This window comes from Sardina pilchardus, chromosome 20 (assembly GCF_963854185.1).
Source record: "Sardina pilchardus chromosome 20, fSarPil1.1, whole genome shotgun sequence".
NCBI lineage: Eukaryota > Metazoa > Chordata > Actinopteri > Clupeiformes > Clupeidae > Sardina > Sardina pilchardus.
In genome coordinates this window covers 3,436,699-3,454,928 of record NC_085013.1, presented here as the reverse complement: position 1 = coordinate 3,454,928, position 18,230 = coordinate 3,436,699, and the positions used below count along the sequence as shown (strand labels likewise).

Below are 18,230 nucleotides of genomic sequence, written 5' to 3'. Positions count from 1 at the left end.
CTGAGCTAGACTACTGTGTACCCTAGTAGTGCACCAGACGTTAACGGTATGCAGACATGTCGAATGATAAACTTTCCCACTGGAAGGATCTCTTAAGAAAAAGGCTAGCCAATTCAAAGAAAGGTAACAAAACGAATATGACCATTATCATGAAGTTACCTTTTTTGTTCTAAACACTGCAGTTAACTAAACGAGCTTGTTGTGTAACTTCTAGCTAACTAACATCGGCTAATGCTAGGTCTTGTGCATTTAACTTTCCAGATGACTTGGTGTTTCTCCCGTAGGATAAATGAGTCAACACAATGTGTCAACACAATGTGACAACACAATGTGTCAGGTGTTACATATAACTGACTGAAAGCTGAAAGTATCAGTTAACGATTCATAATAGCCGTAAAGCCGTGATTAAAGGTTTGCTAGCATGTCATCAGCATAGCAAACATTGTCATGATTGCCTGTGTTTGAAACTTGTAGATGAAAAGACTGAGGAGGAGAAAAAGGCAGAAGAGACAGAGCTGTTTACTAAATACTACACCGATTGGAAAGGAGGGGGGGAACGAAGCAGTTCTTATAAGACTATACCGCGCTTCTACTACAGGGTATGTAAGAAGGAGACATCATGTCTTTTAATGTCTCTGGCGTCCAATGGTCTCGTCAAATAACTTTGTATGAATATTTAACTCATTGTTTCTCGTAGCTTCCTGCTGAAGATGAGGTACTGTTACAAAAATTAAGAGAGGAGTCCAGGGCAGTCTTTCTACAGAGGAAGAGTCGGGAACTGCTGGACAATGAAGAGTTACAAGTGAGTGGCTAAACTCATAGTACATGAAAAATGTTGTTATTCCCAGGAGCAGTATTTATTTTATGACCTCGAAAATTGGGTATTGTGGTGTTTGAATAATAAAAATGAAAGGTTGAGAGGTGATATAATATTTTTGACCACCATACATTTCTAAGATATGAATGTTATGGAAAATAAAGACTTTTCCCCCTCTGTGTACAACTGAAATTGCATGAGTCTGTTTCCCCTCAGAACCTATGGTTTCTACTGGACAAACACCAGGTGCCACCAGCAACAGGAGATGAGGCTATGATCACCTATGAGAGCTTTCTGAAAGTTGGAGAGCAGGCTGGAGTCAAGTGCAAGTGAGTATTTGCCCAGTGAATTATTTATTAGTGATTGTTTCCAACCTAGTGGCACTCGTATATTATTTATACGTCTGATATGTTGCAAAACTGAAAATATTTTGAGGTGGGATTAGGGTAGGATGAAACAGGTAAATTACAGATCACTTACAAGTCCCAGAAAAAAAATGGCACTATCGGAGGTACAACATGCAGCAATGTTATGTTATGTTAAGTTATGTTATGTTAACCAATATAGAAAAATTCAATTCAAACATTAAAGTACCCATATAAAGCTTTGTCTGCACAATTATCCCTTAATAAATTCCCATTACAATGATTGTATTACTTCTGCTACTATTACTATTATACATGATCAATGGGCTTCTCTTTTCTCTATACAGACAATTCTTCACTGCTAGAGTGTATGCTAAACTCCTTCACAATGATCCATATGGAAGGATATCAATTATGCAGTTTTTTAACTACGTCATGAGAAAAGGTACTGTATATTGGCATACTGTTGTAGCACATTTACATTAGTAATAATACTTAAAGGAACCGTATGTAGGATTTTGGCCAAAACCGGTACTGCAATCTGGTACTTCAGTCGAAGTAGGCAACCCGGATGCCGAAACACCACTGCCTTTGTGATTTGTAGATAGGTGGAGCGTGGCGCATCAGGCCAAAACACATAATATGTAAACATCAACATCAGTTGAGGGCTGCAACTTCACTTTTTAAAGGACAATATCCTGACCCTACTACTGTTGTCAGTATTTGAAATGAGCATGATTTCTTAATGTCTAATGACATATCAGGGCCATTTTATGATTAATTGAAATACATTTCTTGCATACAGTTCCTTTAAAATATGCGTTAGTATTTGTCAAATGAGTTACAAAATGTTTTTTAACACGTTTCTAAATGATTTCTGAATCATTAACGGAATAATTTTGAGTTTGTTTAGTCATGGTTCAAGCAACTGTTTTTCATTTGCAGTTTGGTTGCATCAGACAAGGATCGGGTTAAGCCTGTATGATGTGGCTGGGCAGGGCTACTTGCGTGAGTCTGTACGTACCATCAACATGGCCATTTGTTTGTTATCTCGTGTCTTCTCTCTCTGGTTGATGTGCTAGTGGAAGAATTGAAGATCCATTCTGGACTATTAAAGCCTTTATAGATATCATAATAACACAGAATATATGTTTTGTGCTCTAGTTCATAAAATCAACCACAAGAACCACATTCAGAATTGTTGGATGTACACAGTGTGCTTTGATAGTGCTGATGCATTGTTTCCTTGGTATATTTATTTGTGTTTGTTGCATGTAAGGACCTGGAGAACTACATCCTTGAGTTGATTCCCACCCTGCCCCAACTGGATGGCCTGGAGAAGTCTTTCTACTCCTTTTATGTCTGCACGGCCGTTCGAAAGTTCTTTTTCTTCCTCGACCCACTGCGCACTGGTATTTCCCCTCATTTGAAGGCCATTAGCATCTCAATCCCCCCCCCCCCCCCCCTCTCTCTCTCTCTCTCTCTCTCTCTCTCTCTCTCTCTCTCTCTCTCTCTCTCTCTCTCGCACTCTCGCTCTCGTCTCAGAATATCACTTTCCTGGTTCTCGGGACAGAAAATAAACTAGCCTGAATTGAATTGTTTGCATAGGGATATTTTTCAATTCAGTTGCTGAGATTCACCAAACATAAATAAACAAAATGATGAGGGGTTTATTCTGATGGCTCACTTTCTATACTCCACTTTTTACTTCATTTTTAAAGTTCCCTCAGTACATATTAACCAGTCTAATCTAATTCTGCATCTTATGCCAGGTAAAATAAAGATACAGGATATCCTGGCTTGTAGCTTCCTGGATGACCTTCTCGAGGTACTGAATGAAAACATGTGGTTCTTCAGATTTACTCTTTTTTTCTATTTTTCACAAATCATTTTTGTTCTGCACCTTGGTTGGGATGTGCACAATCTTTTTACCATAACTGTTGTTTTATTTTTGTCGTGTATTGCAGCTGAGGGATGAGGAGTTGTCCAAGGAAAGTCAAGAGGCTAACTGGTTTTCTGCACCATCTGCCCTCAGAGTATATGGTAAGCTTTAATCAGAAAGGAGCCAGTTTACTGTCATTAATCTCAATCTGCCATTTTGCATGTATTTTGCTATTGGATGGGTAAACCTGAGCTGATTTTGTTCCAAGATACACATACTGACTGGCTGTCACAAGCTTCCAACTATTAAGTTTTCTGCGTGGGTGTCAGTGGAGAGTTGAAATGAAAACGGCATGCCTTGCCTTTTCAATTCTCAGGTCAGTATCTGAATCTCGATAAAGACCACAACGGCATGCTGAGCAAAGAAGAACTTTCTCGCTACGGAACGGGTACACTAACGAGTGTCTTCCTTGATCGTGTGTATCAAGAATGCCTGACCTACGATGGGGAGATGGTGAGAGCGCGGCCACAAAAAACACACACTTCCATACACTAGGGCTCCACAATTATCGCAATCGTAATCCCATTATGAACCAACACAATTACCTAATCGCAAAATCTACAAATAATCGTGCATAGTTAACTTCTATATTTATTTTGTCCTCCTTGACAATGCCACTTCAGGTTGGTGGGTGTGCATAGTGTGTGTAAGGGGCACAGAAATTCAGATTGGTGAGCTTCATAGTTGATCTGGGGTACTGATCACCAATCAGGGGTGGCACAAATTAAAGAGACATTTGGAATATTGAGCTGAATTAATTCACAGACATTCAAAAATCATATTGCAAATCGCAATTGCAATATCTGTCAAAACAATCAGAATTAGATGTTTAACCCAAATCATGCAGCCCTACCATACACACAGACTGGTTTATAACACAATGTAAACTGTATAACAATTACGTTCTGAAGTTAATGTTTGCTTAATTTGCACTTTCCTGGAGGGCAAAAAATTCCAAACAGTTATTAAACATTAACCTTTTGTGTTGTTCTAACCTCATTCATCTCAGGATTATAAAACATACCTGGACTTTGTGTTGGCTCTGGAGAACCGGAAAGAACCTGCGGCACTGCAGTACATTTTCAAGTTGCTGGACATGGACAACAAAGGCTACCTCAATGTGTTTGCGCTCAACTACTTTTTCAGAGTAAGCTGACACCCCCCTTTACCTTCATTCTGTACTCTTTTCAGTTAAGTGGCTGACATATTGTCTGATTAAATCATTTCTGCTGTATATTTTGTCCTCAGGCTATTCAAGAACAGATGAAAATACATGGACAAGAGGCGGTGACCTTCCAGGATGTCAAGGTAAATGCTGAGTTTTTGTTTTTAACTACACGGATACATTCCATGGTCCCATGACACCCGAAACGAAAGCTTACAGATTGTACTCATGAATGAAATATCTTCATGTACTATGTACAAATATCTTTGTGCTGACATCAGAGTGATGGATGGTGACATATGACTCTAAACAATACCCTCTCTGTGACTGCAGGATGAGATCTTTGACATGGTGAAACCAAAGGATCCATACAAGATCACCCTTCAGGACCTAGTCAACAGTGGGCAGGGTGATACTGTAAGTAGCATTCTCATTGACCTCAACGGATTTTGGACTTATGAGAACAGGGAGGTTTTGGTGGCCAACGACGGAGAAAGCAACAACATCGATATTGATGACACTTGACTAGTGTGGGAAAACATCGAAGCCATACAAATAAAATTGACATTGTCTTGTTTCTAATATACCATGGCAGACAAGGAACTCCTATTAAATGCATATTCTGGTTTGTTACATGTATATACATGCTTTCCCTGTTGTGAATGCAAAGAAAGAACATTGTATTTCTATTGAATGTACAAAAATGTTTTATTAACATAAATAAAAGTAACTTTTTTACTTAATTACAGATATGTGAAATTACTACAACAGTAAGCAAGATACTTTTCATGTGGAAAACTTAATTTCTAAATCATGTGGGACAATACAGATTACATTGAAGGCATCATCCATCCTTACATTCCAAATCCACGCCAGGATCCAGATTATCATTTTGTCCGTGTAAATGAAAGGAACCATTCTACTTCAAACAGGCTAGCTACTGATACTTCGTAATCCATGAAATGAGCATTCCATAAGGTTATATGACCTCAGAACATCCGATGACAAATATTCAACTGACACATGAACATTGATCTACATAGAAAAGGCAACATGGTAGAGTTGCTCTGTTAAGTATTCCAAGGGCCTCAATGCATTGTCAGTGTGATTGAACATCATGAACGTGCCCTTGGAGAGGAAACAGCACTTTTGGCCATGCAATTCTTATAGTGTATAGTACAGTAAGGGGTTGTGTTTGCTCAAATACTGCACTCAAAAAAACAATTCAGCCTATTTTGAGAGAATCAAACGAATGAATTGTAGCCCAAATTTTCAAAAAGTACCTTTTGAAATGATCTCCTAAAGCCAGCACTTGCAAACAAACCTATAATAACCTTTGCCATGCATCAACAATGCATCGTACATAAAAATATATTACATTAGTTGCATAGAAAACTTGTAACAAAAACAATAGACAGTAAATACATTACATACCTACAGGTTGGTGCTCACCTAGCACTGGACATTATGGGATATCTTCACAGTACTGATCATTGCACATAAAATATAATTTCCCTGGTAAGAAAGCTAAATCTTCAGTATACCTCCGCACTACACTTTCATTACTAAACTGCATTTTACGTCCAGAATGTTAACAAATCTACAAACGGCAAAGAAACCAAACAAAAAAGGATCTTTAACTAAAAGACTGACATCTGTTTAATCATAGACTTTAGGAGGGGAGAGGGGCAGGGACATGCACAGCATCAGGTGCTGAGTGAGGCTCTGGCTCCAGCTCAAACGTGACGTTCACAAACGAGGGGCTTGTCTCCGGCTGTTCCACCCTGGGCGGCTGACCCTCCTGGTTCCCCTGGTTGTTGAAGTTCCTCTCTGCCTCCTCAGCAAGACGGTTTTCTTCTTCTTCCTCCTCGTCCTGTGATGATAGATAGATAGATAGATAGATAGATAGATACTTTATTGATCCCCAAGGGGAAATTCAAGGTCCCCGTAGCTTACATCACACACAACATACAGTACACATACACCATAAACAGGATGATAAAATGATCAGTGAAGATTCGGAATATTATGACAGGTGCCCATGCAAACTTGAGGGAACAGACATGGGGCATAAATGTATACTTTTCCTCTTGGCCATAGTACCAACTGAAATCTAGATATGAACTTAAATCTGGTATAAACTGGTTATCTCATGTTTTGTGACTTAAACTTGGCCATGGGGAAAATAAATAAATAGGTGTGTTTCCCAATATCTAATACGCTCACATTCACTATACTAGTTACTGCTCACCTCCTTCCTCATTCTGTAGTACTCATCAATGGCATACTGATACTTCGGTGATGTTATACCCAAGAGTCCAGCCAGTCTCTCACCAAGATAATCACACACTGTGACACACAAATACGAGGAACAAAACTGTCAGGCATCAAAGACTAGATATTTCATAAGCAACATTATGATGTTCAAAAAGGAAGGATAGGGAAGGGCAGTATGTTATAGATAGAGTAATGCAACAAATGAACTCCACTGTGATTAGTTACAAATAAACTGGGTTGCAGTTCAGGCCTACCGGACACAGTTGAGGTAGCCATTCTCCACATTTGGAACCACACATATGGGCCCCATGTGAGTGTTGACTGTAATTGAAAACACAGGACATTTCCCATTAAAAAAATAACCACACCCCTTCCTCACAATACAGTGTGGCTGCAGCAATAACAAGCGTAACTTACGGGATCGGTTGTGGTCAATGCTTCCTTCTTCTCAGGCTCTTCCTCTTCTTCATCTGTACTGTATTCCTCCATAGTCTCCCCACTGGCAAAGTATATGGTTCTTCGTGGAACCTTTTGCTTTTTCAGGCCCAAATCACCAAGCTCTACATTCTCAAAATCCTTCCCCACACTGGCAGTCTAAACAAAAACAAACACCTTCAGCAACAACCTGTCGATGAAGGTTATCTTTTCATTCCGAATAACACAAGTAGGTTAAATATACTTATTTCCGTGCTCTCTTAATAACCTTTCATGGATATAATAGTTACTAACAACATCATATGGTCCCACGGAAAAGTTAAGAGACCAACAGGTTGTCATCTTGTGACGAGTTGCCTGCTGGCGCTACAACGTTACCAGCAATACAATGCACATCAGCTAACGGTCTCACTAATAATGTAGCTATGCTACATTGAAAAGTAAATTTCTGAATGAAACAGCACGACAAAACATCACAAGCGATAGCCACGACACACAGACACGCACCACTGTACCAACATGATCTTAGGCTGTAGCAGCTACACAGGTTGTTAGGTTATTGTTTCCAAGCTAACGTTAGCCGAAACCTTTACTGTCTATGGCCGAAACACGATAGCTAATATGAATGGTAGCTAGCTACAGCCAAACATCACAATAGTTCACTTTAACAACTTATATACGTGTTAGATTTGAAAATATGAAATACCTTCTCTTTGTCCATAGTTTGCCCCACAGATATGTTAACGTTTGTGAGATAAAGTGACAATTCGGCCATCTCCACTTCCTCGTCTACCACCACCACTGGTTAGCTAGGTTTGCTAACTTCAGAAAGCCGGGGGAGGTGCAAGGTAGTTGTGTTGGAAGTGACGTCTGTGGCAGATGACATGTCGTAAAGTCGTTCTGGCTCAGATTTCCACAGTACACTCATTTAATGGTTAACAAAATATTATTTGATTGCAATTTGAATAACTAATGTCAACCAGCTGTGTTGACCTAAACACATTGAAACATGCATTACACTAATAGTCTAGTCGTAATCCCCATAGGCCCAATAGTAAACCCAGAAATGTTGAGTACCCTAAAGTTTTATTGCATAAATGTAATCTATAGGCCTAGTGGATGAAATTCAACTTGGTTGCCTAAAGTTGCACTTTGGGCAATTTGCATAATTAGCATAAATATATAGCCAATTAAGGTGAATAGGGTGCAGGTGAATAGGGTAAACAAAATAAATAATAGATATCACTATGAAACTTTCTCAGTTGATTACTTGTGTTAAGATGAGAAAAAAATGTATTGCATGTTTTTTATATTTTAATGTTTACATATGCAAATTAGGCCATATCTCATAAAAAAGGCTCTAATTTGCATACGCACAAAATCAGATAGTGTGATGAGGCCAGGCTCAAAATGTTTCTTTTTTCCAAAGTAAACATGTATACTTGTAGGGCTGAGTTGGTGAAAACCTTTAAAGGAACCTGGTAAGGAGGCAGTGTTAACCCATTGACCCATTTAATCCCAATTGTCATAATTGTGACCGTACAAAAACATCTTGCTCCTGTGCCTTTAAAATGTCATAGTTATTTTATATGTTGTATAGTTCTTGTATAGTTAATGTGTATTTGTGTACATGTGCATGCTGGATATAGTTATTTTGCATATTATGTACTGTACAGTTCTTGTAGGTTTGCGTGTGTGTGCATGCTGTTATAGTTATTTTGCATGGAGCACCTAATTTCTTAATCTGTCTGTCCATAGGTCAACACTGCCTCCTGACAGGTTCCTTAAAGGTTTTCACCAACTCAGACCCCAAATACACATGTTACCCTTGGAAAAAAATATTTTGAGCATGACTTTATTATTAAACAATCTGATTTTGTCAGTATGCAAATAAGCGCATGTTTAATGAGACATGGCCTCATTTGCATTAAAATATAAAAAACATGCAATACATTATTTTCTCATCTTAGCACAAGTAACCAACTAAGAAAGTTTCATAGTGATATCTATTATTTAAAATTTTTACCCTATTCACCTGCACCCTATTCACCTTAATTGCCTATATATTTATGCTAATTATGCAAATTGCCCAAAGTGCAACTTTAGGCAACCAAGTTAAATTCCATCTATTAGGCCTATAGATGACATTTCTGCAATAAAACTTTAGGGTACTCAACATTTCTGGGTTCAAGAAATTACGACTAGACTATAAAAATAATTTATCACTACATGAAGAGAATGAACAACAATTATGCACAATAACAAGAATGTATATGATTATTTGTGAGATTGCACACTTGACATTGGAGCCTTACACTGAAAGGTAAGCTTGCTATGAAAAAAAGAGGTATCCAGCTTTGTGATGGTGCCACGCCCCCTAAATGAAACGAATGGTTGGGAAAACTAAGCACTGTCCATTTCACTGGACACCAATCTATGTACATTAAACGTGCATATTCATCAAATATAGTACAAATCACTGAAGTTTAAGAGAGAACAAAGGACAACAATGCTAAAACAAATACATGCCTCGATTAACAGGGAATTGCACGTTGCAAGTACTACCCCTAGAGGTTTTAAATGGTATGGCAAAAATAAGAGCGCTATGGAATAAACCATTACATGAATATCCCAAAAAAGATTGGACATACATAAAACATTATGAGAGTGGTAAATACTTAAACAGCCCTACACTAATCTCTCGACAACGAAAAACAAAGCCATAATGATTTCTTTGTGTCTTAATCCCACTGATTTAGATCTTCGTGTTCATCACCCATCTATAGAGGTAATGGAATAGTCCAATAGTATTGAAAGCAAAGCTACTGAACGATGTTTGTTTTCTCCATACACGACCAGTAGGGCGAGAGATCTGCAGCATTTGGCCCGTCGTGAAGTCTCGTAGCTTACAGTGCAACGGTTATATTTTACCCTATTCTGAGTTGTTGCAGTCTTGAAGCCAACAGCCATGGCTCTGTGCGGGGGTGTCGGAGCCTTGGCTTTACCCAGTGAGCTTATTGTTCACATATTTTCCTTTTTGTCAGATCGAGACAAGCTTCGGGCCTCGGCCGTATGTTCTCGCTGGAGGGAGTGTCTGTTTTACCCAGCGTTGTGGACAGAGCTGAAGTTGCGTGTCGGTGGAGGGACGAATGGAGGTGGCTCTGGATCAGAGGAGACCCCAAGATTAGAATTCCTCATGCGCAAGTTTGGTTCCTTTGTACGTGAGCTGCAGCTGGAGTTCGCACCAGTGGATGGGTACCTAAGCCCATTGCAAGCAATGGAGGGCAGAATGGAACCTGTGGAGAGTGACCCACAGTTTTCTGACCGCTGGAAAGATGCTATGATCACCTATTTGGACCAGGTGCTATGTGTACTTCGCAGTCTTCGAAACAACAGGTAATACATGTCTCCATGTTATTACGCCAATTTACTTTATATTAGGAATACCCTGTCAGTTGAGAAACGCCATTTTCTCAGTGCTACCATAGCCTGCTTGCTACCAGCTAGTTAGCCAGGAAGCTAAATCAGCAAGCTAGCTAGCTATAAACAAACCCATGTCATTACGTAACCTAACCAAGCTATGTCTGATAGCTACAGATCTCAGTGACGCCGCGTAGTTTACATTACAAGGACATAGATAAGTGTGCGTTTTCATTACCATAAACTGTATTGTTGGCAAATTACATTGTTTTCCATTTGCAATGGAATGGCATTTTCACAATGAATGCCATTCCTCTTTGAAAATGCGCAGACTTCCAGAACACACGACAGCCAAGGGAAAATCTTGTTGGGGCTAGAAGCCCTTTCCCCCAGGTAGAATCTCACATAACGGTTCCCTTTGTGTTGATGGGAAGCCCAGTCTGTATAGTAAAGAGAATCGGTATTATTCTGCGGTCTTTCATTTTTCATTGTTTTCCTGAAAGTTCCCTTGTCACAACCATATGGTATTATAGTGATATTTCTAGGCATGTCTCTCTGAGAAGTGTGAAGGAAGTTCCACGTTTATGCAACAGTGCATGTTTGGAGATAAACTTCCATTATATTCTCTAAAAGAGGCTCAGTATGAGATTTAAAAAATATATTTGACCATTAACTTAGGTCAAGGCATTAGATAGTCAAGAATAGTCATACCAATTCACCTATCTATTTTCTGGCCGCTTCAGTTCAGTTATTAATTCGAAATATGTGTTTCTTCTATTTCTCTCAAGATATCTCCAAAGGTTGAGTCTCTATGGCGATACCTGCATTCTCCAGGATGAGGGTATATTTGACAGCTCCTATCTCCACCATGTTGACCAGGGAAGCAAAAAAATCAAAGAGTAAGTACATCATAATCGTATGCTGTTAACAATCTATATGTGGTGTTGTTATCCTTTACTCTCAGCCATTACCCTATTGTTTATTGTTAGTGGTAGTCTGTGTTTTCTACCCCCCCCCCCCCCCCCCCCCCCAATCAACCCTCCTTTCTAATTGTTTCTCTGCTCACTTCTGTGTTTAAGGATCCAGCTGCTCTTTGAGGAGATCCTGTCCAACAGTAGGCAAATGAAGTGGCTCTCCTCCGCCTTCATGCTGGGCGTGGTGACTCCCTGCTCCTTGGCCTCACTCTCCAACCCCAGTGCCACATCCCTGGGGCACCTCAGCCTGCTGGACAACCAGCTTCCTAGCCTCCTGGTCCCCGTGGAGCTGGAGCGTCTCGTCAACCTGCGCTCGCTGGCCCTCGACTTCTGCGACTTCTCCTCCGCCATGTGCTGCCTGCTGGCGGGCCAGGATCGCGCCCCGCTGCACCGCCTCTCGCTCCTGCTCAACGGCGCCGCCCTGGAGGCCAAGCCGCTGAACGGCACGGCCGGCGAGGACGACTGGAAGGCGCTGGTGCGACGCAGCAGCAACCTGCGCGTCTACCTGATGGCGCTGGACGTGGGCAGCCAGGATCTGCTGCGCGTGCTCAAGCCCAGCATGCCTCTGGAGCGCATCCACCTGGACAGCTACAGCGCGCCCGTGACGGACGGCGCCGTGGAGCTCATCTCGCAGCAGTACCACAAGACGCTCAGCCACTTCGTGCTGATGCGCGACGACGCCGGCTTCCCCGACCTCAGCGTCAACCGCAACGAGGACCCGCTGGTGCTCCTGGCCTGGCGCTGTGTCCACCTGGCTGTGCTTATCATCCACGGTGAGATGAGCTCATTGCTTTTTCATCTCTTCATTCATTGTTTTTAAAGTCATGAGCGAGGCAGTTTTGAACATTCTAACGAAAGATATGAATTCATCAGCAATGAAAGATTCTAAAATGTGACATTCAATCCCTGATTCGATCATGTAATTGATGGACCCAGATATTCTTTCAATGCTGTGTATAGGAGTAGGCTATAGCATTCTAGTCACGCTGGTCTGATGGTGCCTGCTGAAGAGTATTGTTCTTGTTGATCCACCTGTCATCACTCTCATTTACTGTAAATGTGTGTCATTAGCTTCAGTGTTAAGCTGTCACAAGTTCAATACTTTCTCCCAGGATGTCCCTTCTTTATTTTGATCCTTGGCCTCTTGCTCATGATTGAGCAAGCTGAAATGGTGGCAGTTGAGTCCACTAGATTGATCTCCAAACACAAGGTCATATACATCTTTATTAGACCTTGTGTGCCAATATATAGTTCTAGGTATGAGCTTTTGTTTGAGGGTATCGGCAGGGAACTGTTTTCATGCTTTGACTTCCCATAAACAAACACCGAAGGTCAGACTAGCTGCTTTAGAAACCAGCCCCGTTTTGTTCCTCCAAAGAACGCAATGGAGCTTTCAAGCTGCTGTTTTGATTATCAGATTTGTTTGTTTTCCAGCGAGCATAAGTCCGAGGTACTGGCCATGAAACACACATGGCTGTTACTTTGGACGTTTTCTTGCTTGTTTTTTTGTGTGTGTATATTTTGGGCTAGGGAGCATTCCAAGTACGTGGTTTTGTGCCAAACTTGGGCAAGTTAACTTGGTTAGTGGTAAGCCTTCTAATAAAAAGGAGCTGTAAGGTCTTGTTTTACCAGTAGAATAAAACCATAGAGATCTTCTATTTGGTTGTTTACCGCTTACAAACTACTAGGAATACCCCTAATCTGGCCTAGTTTGGACAAGGTTCTGATAAGTAGGGGAAGGCTAATAGAGCAACGTCTTGGAAATGCGTTATCAACACAAACAAATGTGTTCCTTGTATGTATGTTCCCTCTAACGTATCAACTGCCATTCTCTTAATGACCTCATTCATGTGTCATTAAATCACTATAGCTCACTCACTTGCTATCTTTCTTTCTCTCTTGTATCTCTCTCTCTCTCTCTTGCTATCTCTCTCTCTCTCTCTCTCTCTCTCTCTCTCTCTCTCTCTCTCTCTCTCTCTCTCTCTCTCTCTCTCTCTCTCTCTCTCTCTCTCTCTCTCTATCTCTAGGCTACACGGTGTGGTCCCACAACCTGGTTGCCATCTCGCGCTTGCGCGGCTCCAACTTGAAGGTGCTCGCTGTTTCCGAGGAGAGCATCGACTTCGACCCGGACCAGTCGGTGTTCATCGAGGGCGACCCCGTCCACAACCTGGTGAAGGAGGTCTCCCTGGGCCTGGGACGCGTGTGGCACCCTTCCCTGGACACCAGCGTGGTCCTCAGCGAGCCCACCCAGCACTTCCACCGCGAGATGCAGCGCTTCAGCGAGGGCATCTGAACGCCCCCCCGCCCGTCGCCAACGCATGTGCGCTCGTTCACCTGCAAGTCTTGCCTCTTCCCATTTTTCTCTCTCCCACTTTCCTCCTTCTTCTCAAGTTCTCCTTCTCCCACACAATGCCCAGTTACACCCTACCCCAACTCCCTCCCCTTGTACTTGAAGGTAGACCTTTCACCCTTATTCTGTCCTGTTTTCGTTGATGTATTTTTTTTCCCTCTCCTTCGTTTTACTTGCGGGTTTCTTCTCATTTTACGATTATGATTTTTTTTCCCCTTCTCTCTCTCCTATAGTGTGACAAATAATCCTTTATATGTGCTGTGTTTATTCAGTATTAGCACTATATTAATATCTCTCTGTATATCCTGCTCATTAATAGGAGAGTATAGTTGGGTATCGATTTAGTAGCTAATTGAGTGAAAGGTGATGAGGGGCTCAATGTTGTGTGTGCGTGTGTGTGTGCGTGTTTTTTTTTTTTTTCCTTTCTTTTTTGGATACACTTAGATTAGGAGTTCATTGTACCGTGAGTTGTTTTTGTTTTGTATTATTTTATTTTCTCTTTTCTTGCTTTAGACGCCTGTCTGACTTTTTCTTTTCATTTCGTTTTTGTCGGAGATTGGTGTTACCGTATAGACAGAACAGAACCATCACTTTTTAATTTATCTTGGCTCATTTTGCGAGGACAAGATCCTGTGATCTTATTTACACCCCCCTCCTTGATTTATTTCGAAGGGAGATTAGTCTTCCGGGCCAAGGGTCAGTACCGATGAACAGTTGCAAAGCTCCTTGCAGCCTTCCTCTCTGTTCATCAGTCTTTTTTTGTAAGTGTTTCTTCTTCCTCTTTTTCTTTCAGAAGTGATGTTGTTGATGATGATGATGATGCTGATGCTGACATGTTATTGTTGTAGTAGTAATAGTTGTTGTCATTGTTGGCTACATTCGGGACTTAAGATCCTGCTGGTTTTTCCTCAACCTGGAAATTCAGTAGATAAACAGGTCTGCTGGTGGAAGAGAAAAACAACACATACACACACAAACATACGTACACGATAGTGGAGGGTTTCAAACTCCTGCGCACTGCAAGCCCTTCCCAGCACTTTACCTATGGGGGCTAAGTGTTAGCAGAGAACTAGCTGCAGGTTTCTCGCTCTCAAACAACAAAAGAAAGGAATAAATCCTCTGTCCGTCTCAGGTAGGCACAAACAGGACGATGACAAAGATCTAGATGATGAAGATGAATGAAACAATCAGCTACTCTTGTCAGTTTTATCTGTTCTTTTTAAAGTCACAGTTGCCTTGGAAACTCCCCTGTTGTTTTCATTATCAAAACTTTCTTGGATTCAATCAATTCAAAACGTCACTTTTTGCCCATTTCTCTCTCCACAGACCAGTCGTAGGGTAGACATGAGTGTGTTGCACTGCTGTGTAGACGCATGTTAATAGAGTAATCCTGTCTTGGTCGTCGCTGAGGGCAAAATCGTGCATGTGCTGGGTTGAATCCAGGTCTATGTTACATCTGTGTGTTGTGCTTGTGTGTATGCGAGTGATGGCTAGAGGCGTTAAGTGTGTTCGCTTGTTCCATATCTCAGGATTCCTGCACTGCGGTACTTTTTGTTTTCCTGTAATGGCTTTTGTGAAAGCTGGTTGTGTTGAGGGAGCGCGGTTGGTTTAGACATCCGAAACACAAAACGTGTCGAGGAATTTTGAGGTGGTAGCATGGCGAAGGATAGAGGGGAAAAATACGGAAGCTCTTCAAAAAGAGTGCTCTTCAGGGGGATGTTTGTTTTTCTTTTAAGAGAAAAAAACGTCTCTTTCCCTCATGGTTTCTCGGTTTACTACTTCTTGTTTTTTTTTTTTTTTACAAAGTTGTCATCTTCAGTGTTGTATGTGCTCAGTGCTTATACCTGAGTTGTGCTGTCTCTCTTGCACGTGTTTGCTCTTTTTAAAAAAAACGAGAAGTTCATAGTTGTGGGACATAGTGGCGGTCGCTTGCCTAGTGTTAGAACGTGAATGTGAAGCTCAAGCCTTTATTTTAAAAAGAAGTGAGAAAAAGCCTCTTGCTCTTGCTAGAGGCTCCGTTACCCCCTCAACACCGTCAATCATCCCTCCAATCCCTTGATGATTGCATATCTCCAGCCCCTGTCAGAGCAAATCCACTTGGGCACATGGCAGTGTTTGTTTTCAAGGGGATGCCTTTAGGTCAATGGCCTGTTTTCTTTTAGAGGCGGCATCACCCTCAAGATGATGGTGGCCAAAGCCAGAGGAGCCGATGCTGCCTCAACACTCCTGCGCTTGAAGATCAGGTGTGAAAGATGTTCGGAATTTACCAAAGTGAGTACTTCCTGTAAGGAAGGAAGGTATAAAACTTGTATGCAGGTGTGTGAGGTGAGCGGGAAAGAGAGGTGTGTCTTCCCAAGAACTAGTGGCGTGAGAATGCGGTTAGTGGAAGTCTAGCTGCGAAATGACCACTGCAGTCATCCAGTGAGGTTTTCCCTCACCTGTGGCACCCATGTTGAAGGCCAAGTGCAAATATTCCTGTTGACAAACTTGCATTTATGTTCTTCTTGTGAATTCCAGAAAAGATGCAGGTTAAGAGGGGAAATGTATGCAAAGAGAGAAATTGCAGTGAGTTCATTAGAAAGCCCTGTTTCTATTTTAGTACTACACCAAAAAAAGGACCTTTCATTGAGATTGTTCTATATTTTGATCAGAATATTATATTTTGGTCATTGCTGATGAAGAGTGGCTATAGACTGAAGGATGAGGGATGAGACTGTCTGTCGCTTGTTACAATATGTGAACTGCTAATGCATAAACTGCTACTCCATCCTGTGCCTAAAACCCAGAATAGCTTTCATTTCAACCTCTCGTGTTCTCAAAGGTTTGTTAGTGGAGCTTAAGTCTAGAACAAGCATTGGTCCAGAGTTACAAAGGTAAAAGCATCAAGGATTTTTTTTTCTTCTTTATTTTCCGCTTTTTTGTGAAGATTTCTTCTTGGTGTGCATTTGCGTGTGTGTGCGTGTGTGTTTGTTTTATTGTAAAATTATTCAAAAAGTGCATACATCAGCTAAGTGGTGAGTGTGTGTTTGTGCGAGTGTATGCGCGTGTGCAACTCGGTATCTAACAAAAAGAAATACAAGGCGTACCACTTTCTCAGCAGTGAACAGGAATCAGTCTTTCTCAGGGTAACTGTCCGGCAAGTAGAGGAGCGGAGGGGAGGTTTTCAAAAGCTCAGGCCTCGAACTATGAGAGAGGAAAAAGTTACGAGAACAAACAAAAAAAATCATACGAAAACTACAAAAAAACAAACCGCTTCTCAGAGTCACTGGATTTAATGAAATATTCTGTCAGCATGTCTGCGTCCGCTGCCAAAGATAACGGTGATGCATAGAAAAAAAACCCCACATGAAGTGCCCACCTGCAGGCAAAGGGGCCGGGGCCAACAGCTTCTCTGGGCCGAGACATACTACTATACTACTACTTATACCACATCTACTTTTAGAGTTTGATAACGTGCTGAAGTGAGGAGCAAAAGTTGGGCCACGTGTTGGTTGTCGCAGCTGTGCTGCGGCCTTTGGGTCAACAACAAGTAGATCTCTTAACAATGCACCTGTTTCACTGTGAAGAGTGAATGTAACTTAAGATAAAAAAAAGAACTTATTGATGAATTTCAAATCAAGGGTTGGTTCTATCAGACCTACAAGCTGCTATGAGACGTGTGAGGAACATTCCACTGGGGAGTTTAAAAACAAACAAAAACATGGCCAAATGTCTGCATGAAATGACTTATTTTTTTTACTATTTTATTCTTTTTTTTCTTTTTGTTTCTTTTTTTTCTTTTTTTTTTCGGGTGGGTTGGGGTGGGATTGCAATGGGATCCATTACTAAAGATAAATGACTGGTCTGTTACGATGAAACCATTGGAGTATCAAGTCACTGAGACCTGGTTTGTTGTATTGATCCCTTATTGCCTGTCACCATGTGCCGAGGGCATTTTAAGCGGGATTGCTCGTTATGCGGGAAAGATTATTGGACCAGTTGATTGTTACAACTCCATTGGATCCCTGCGTTATTTTCTAGAGGTATTTCTTTTTTTCTTTTTTTTTTCAGATTTATTTTTAGTAGAAGATGTTTGTATGCATTTACAATCCAAATCTCTCTCTCACTTTATCTCTTGTCACAAAGGAGAAAGCTGTAAAAAAAAAACATACAGTGGGCTGCTCGGAAGCCATCTTTGAGAGCCAACTCAAAAACTGTTGCCTGTAAAAGCTCGATCGAGCTCCAATAGCTACCTTACTGTTATGAAATAACCTCATGCCAGCCTTAAGAAGTGAGTGGAGAGTTAAACACAGAAGTGAAATAAGCTTTTTGGTCAAAGTTGTGACCATGCGTCGCAGTGGAGGTGACCGTATAGAGTCTTGTCTTCTCGGTTGATTTTTCGACAACCAGTTAACCCTTGAGTCACCTTTAGACAGCACCACTGTTGGTCCCAGACATTAAGCTTGCACCAAGCCACAATCTCCTCTCCAGCAGGCTGGCTTGCAT

General features: G+C 41.3%; 3 protein-coding genes across 4 annotated transcripts; 2 read left to right on the top strand and 1 right to left on the bottom strand.

Moving 5' to 3' along the window:
• On the top strand, window positions 1-5,032 carry ppp2r3c (protein phosphatase 2, regulatory subunit B'', gamma). The gene is made up of 13 exons (XM_062522803.1): window positions 1-123; window positions 475-599; window positions 698-802; window positions 1,034-1,146; window positions 1,530-1,627; window positions 2,128-2,198; window positions 2,462-2,594; window positions 2,955-3,010; window positions 3,150-3,225; window positions 3,441-3,577; window positions 4,134-4,271; window positions 4,373-4,432; window positions 4,623-5,032. Exons 1-13 carry the CDS (start codon window positions 57-59, stop codon window positions 4,812-4,814), a joined length of 1,371 nt encoding a protein of 456 aa, XP_062378787.1. The 5' UTR covers window positions 1-56; the 3' UTR covers window positions 4,815-5,032.
• Window positions 4,968-7,868, bottom strand: fam177a1 (family with sequence similarity 177 member A1). Of its 2 annotated transcripts, none has more exons than XM_062522805.1 (5): window positions 7,708-7,868; window positions 6,984-7,160; window positions 6,821-6,887; window positions 6,541-6,638; window positions 4,968-6,162 (listed from the first exon to the last, which is right to left on the bottom strand). In XM_062522805.1, exons 1-5 carry the CDS (start codon window positions 7,774-7,776, stop codon window positions 5,962-5,964), a joined length of 612 nt encoding a protein of 203 aa, XP_062378789.1. In that variant the 5' UTR covers window positions 7,777-7,868; the 3' UTR covers window positions 4,968-5,961. The 2 variants fall into 2 exon arrangements, with proteins under 2 accessions (XP_062378789.1, XP_062378790.1); XM_062522806.1 differs by having other exon boundaries at window positions 6,984-7,191; window positions 7,708-7,829.
• A 2,004-nt stretch (window positions 7,869-9,872) lies between these two features.
• Window positions 9,873-16,766, top strand: LOC134067920 (F-box only protein 33). Its single transcript, XM_062523410.1, has 4 exons — window positions 9,873-10,397; window positions 11,210-11,320; window positions 11,501-12,168; window positions 13,423-16,766. Exons 1-4 carry the CDS (start codon window positions 9,970-9,972, stop codon window positions 13,686-13,688), a joined length of 1,473 nt encoding a protein of 490 aa, XP_062379394.1. The 5' UTR covers window positions 9,873-9,969; the 3' UTR covers window positions 13,689-16,766.
• The last annotated feature ends 1,464 nt before the right edge of the window (window positions 16,767-18,230 follow it).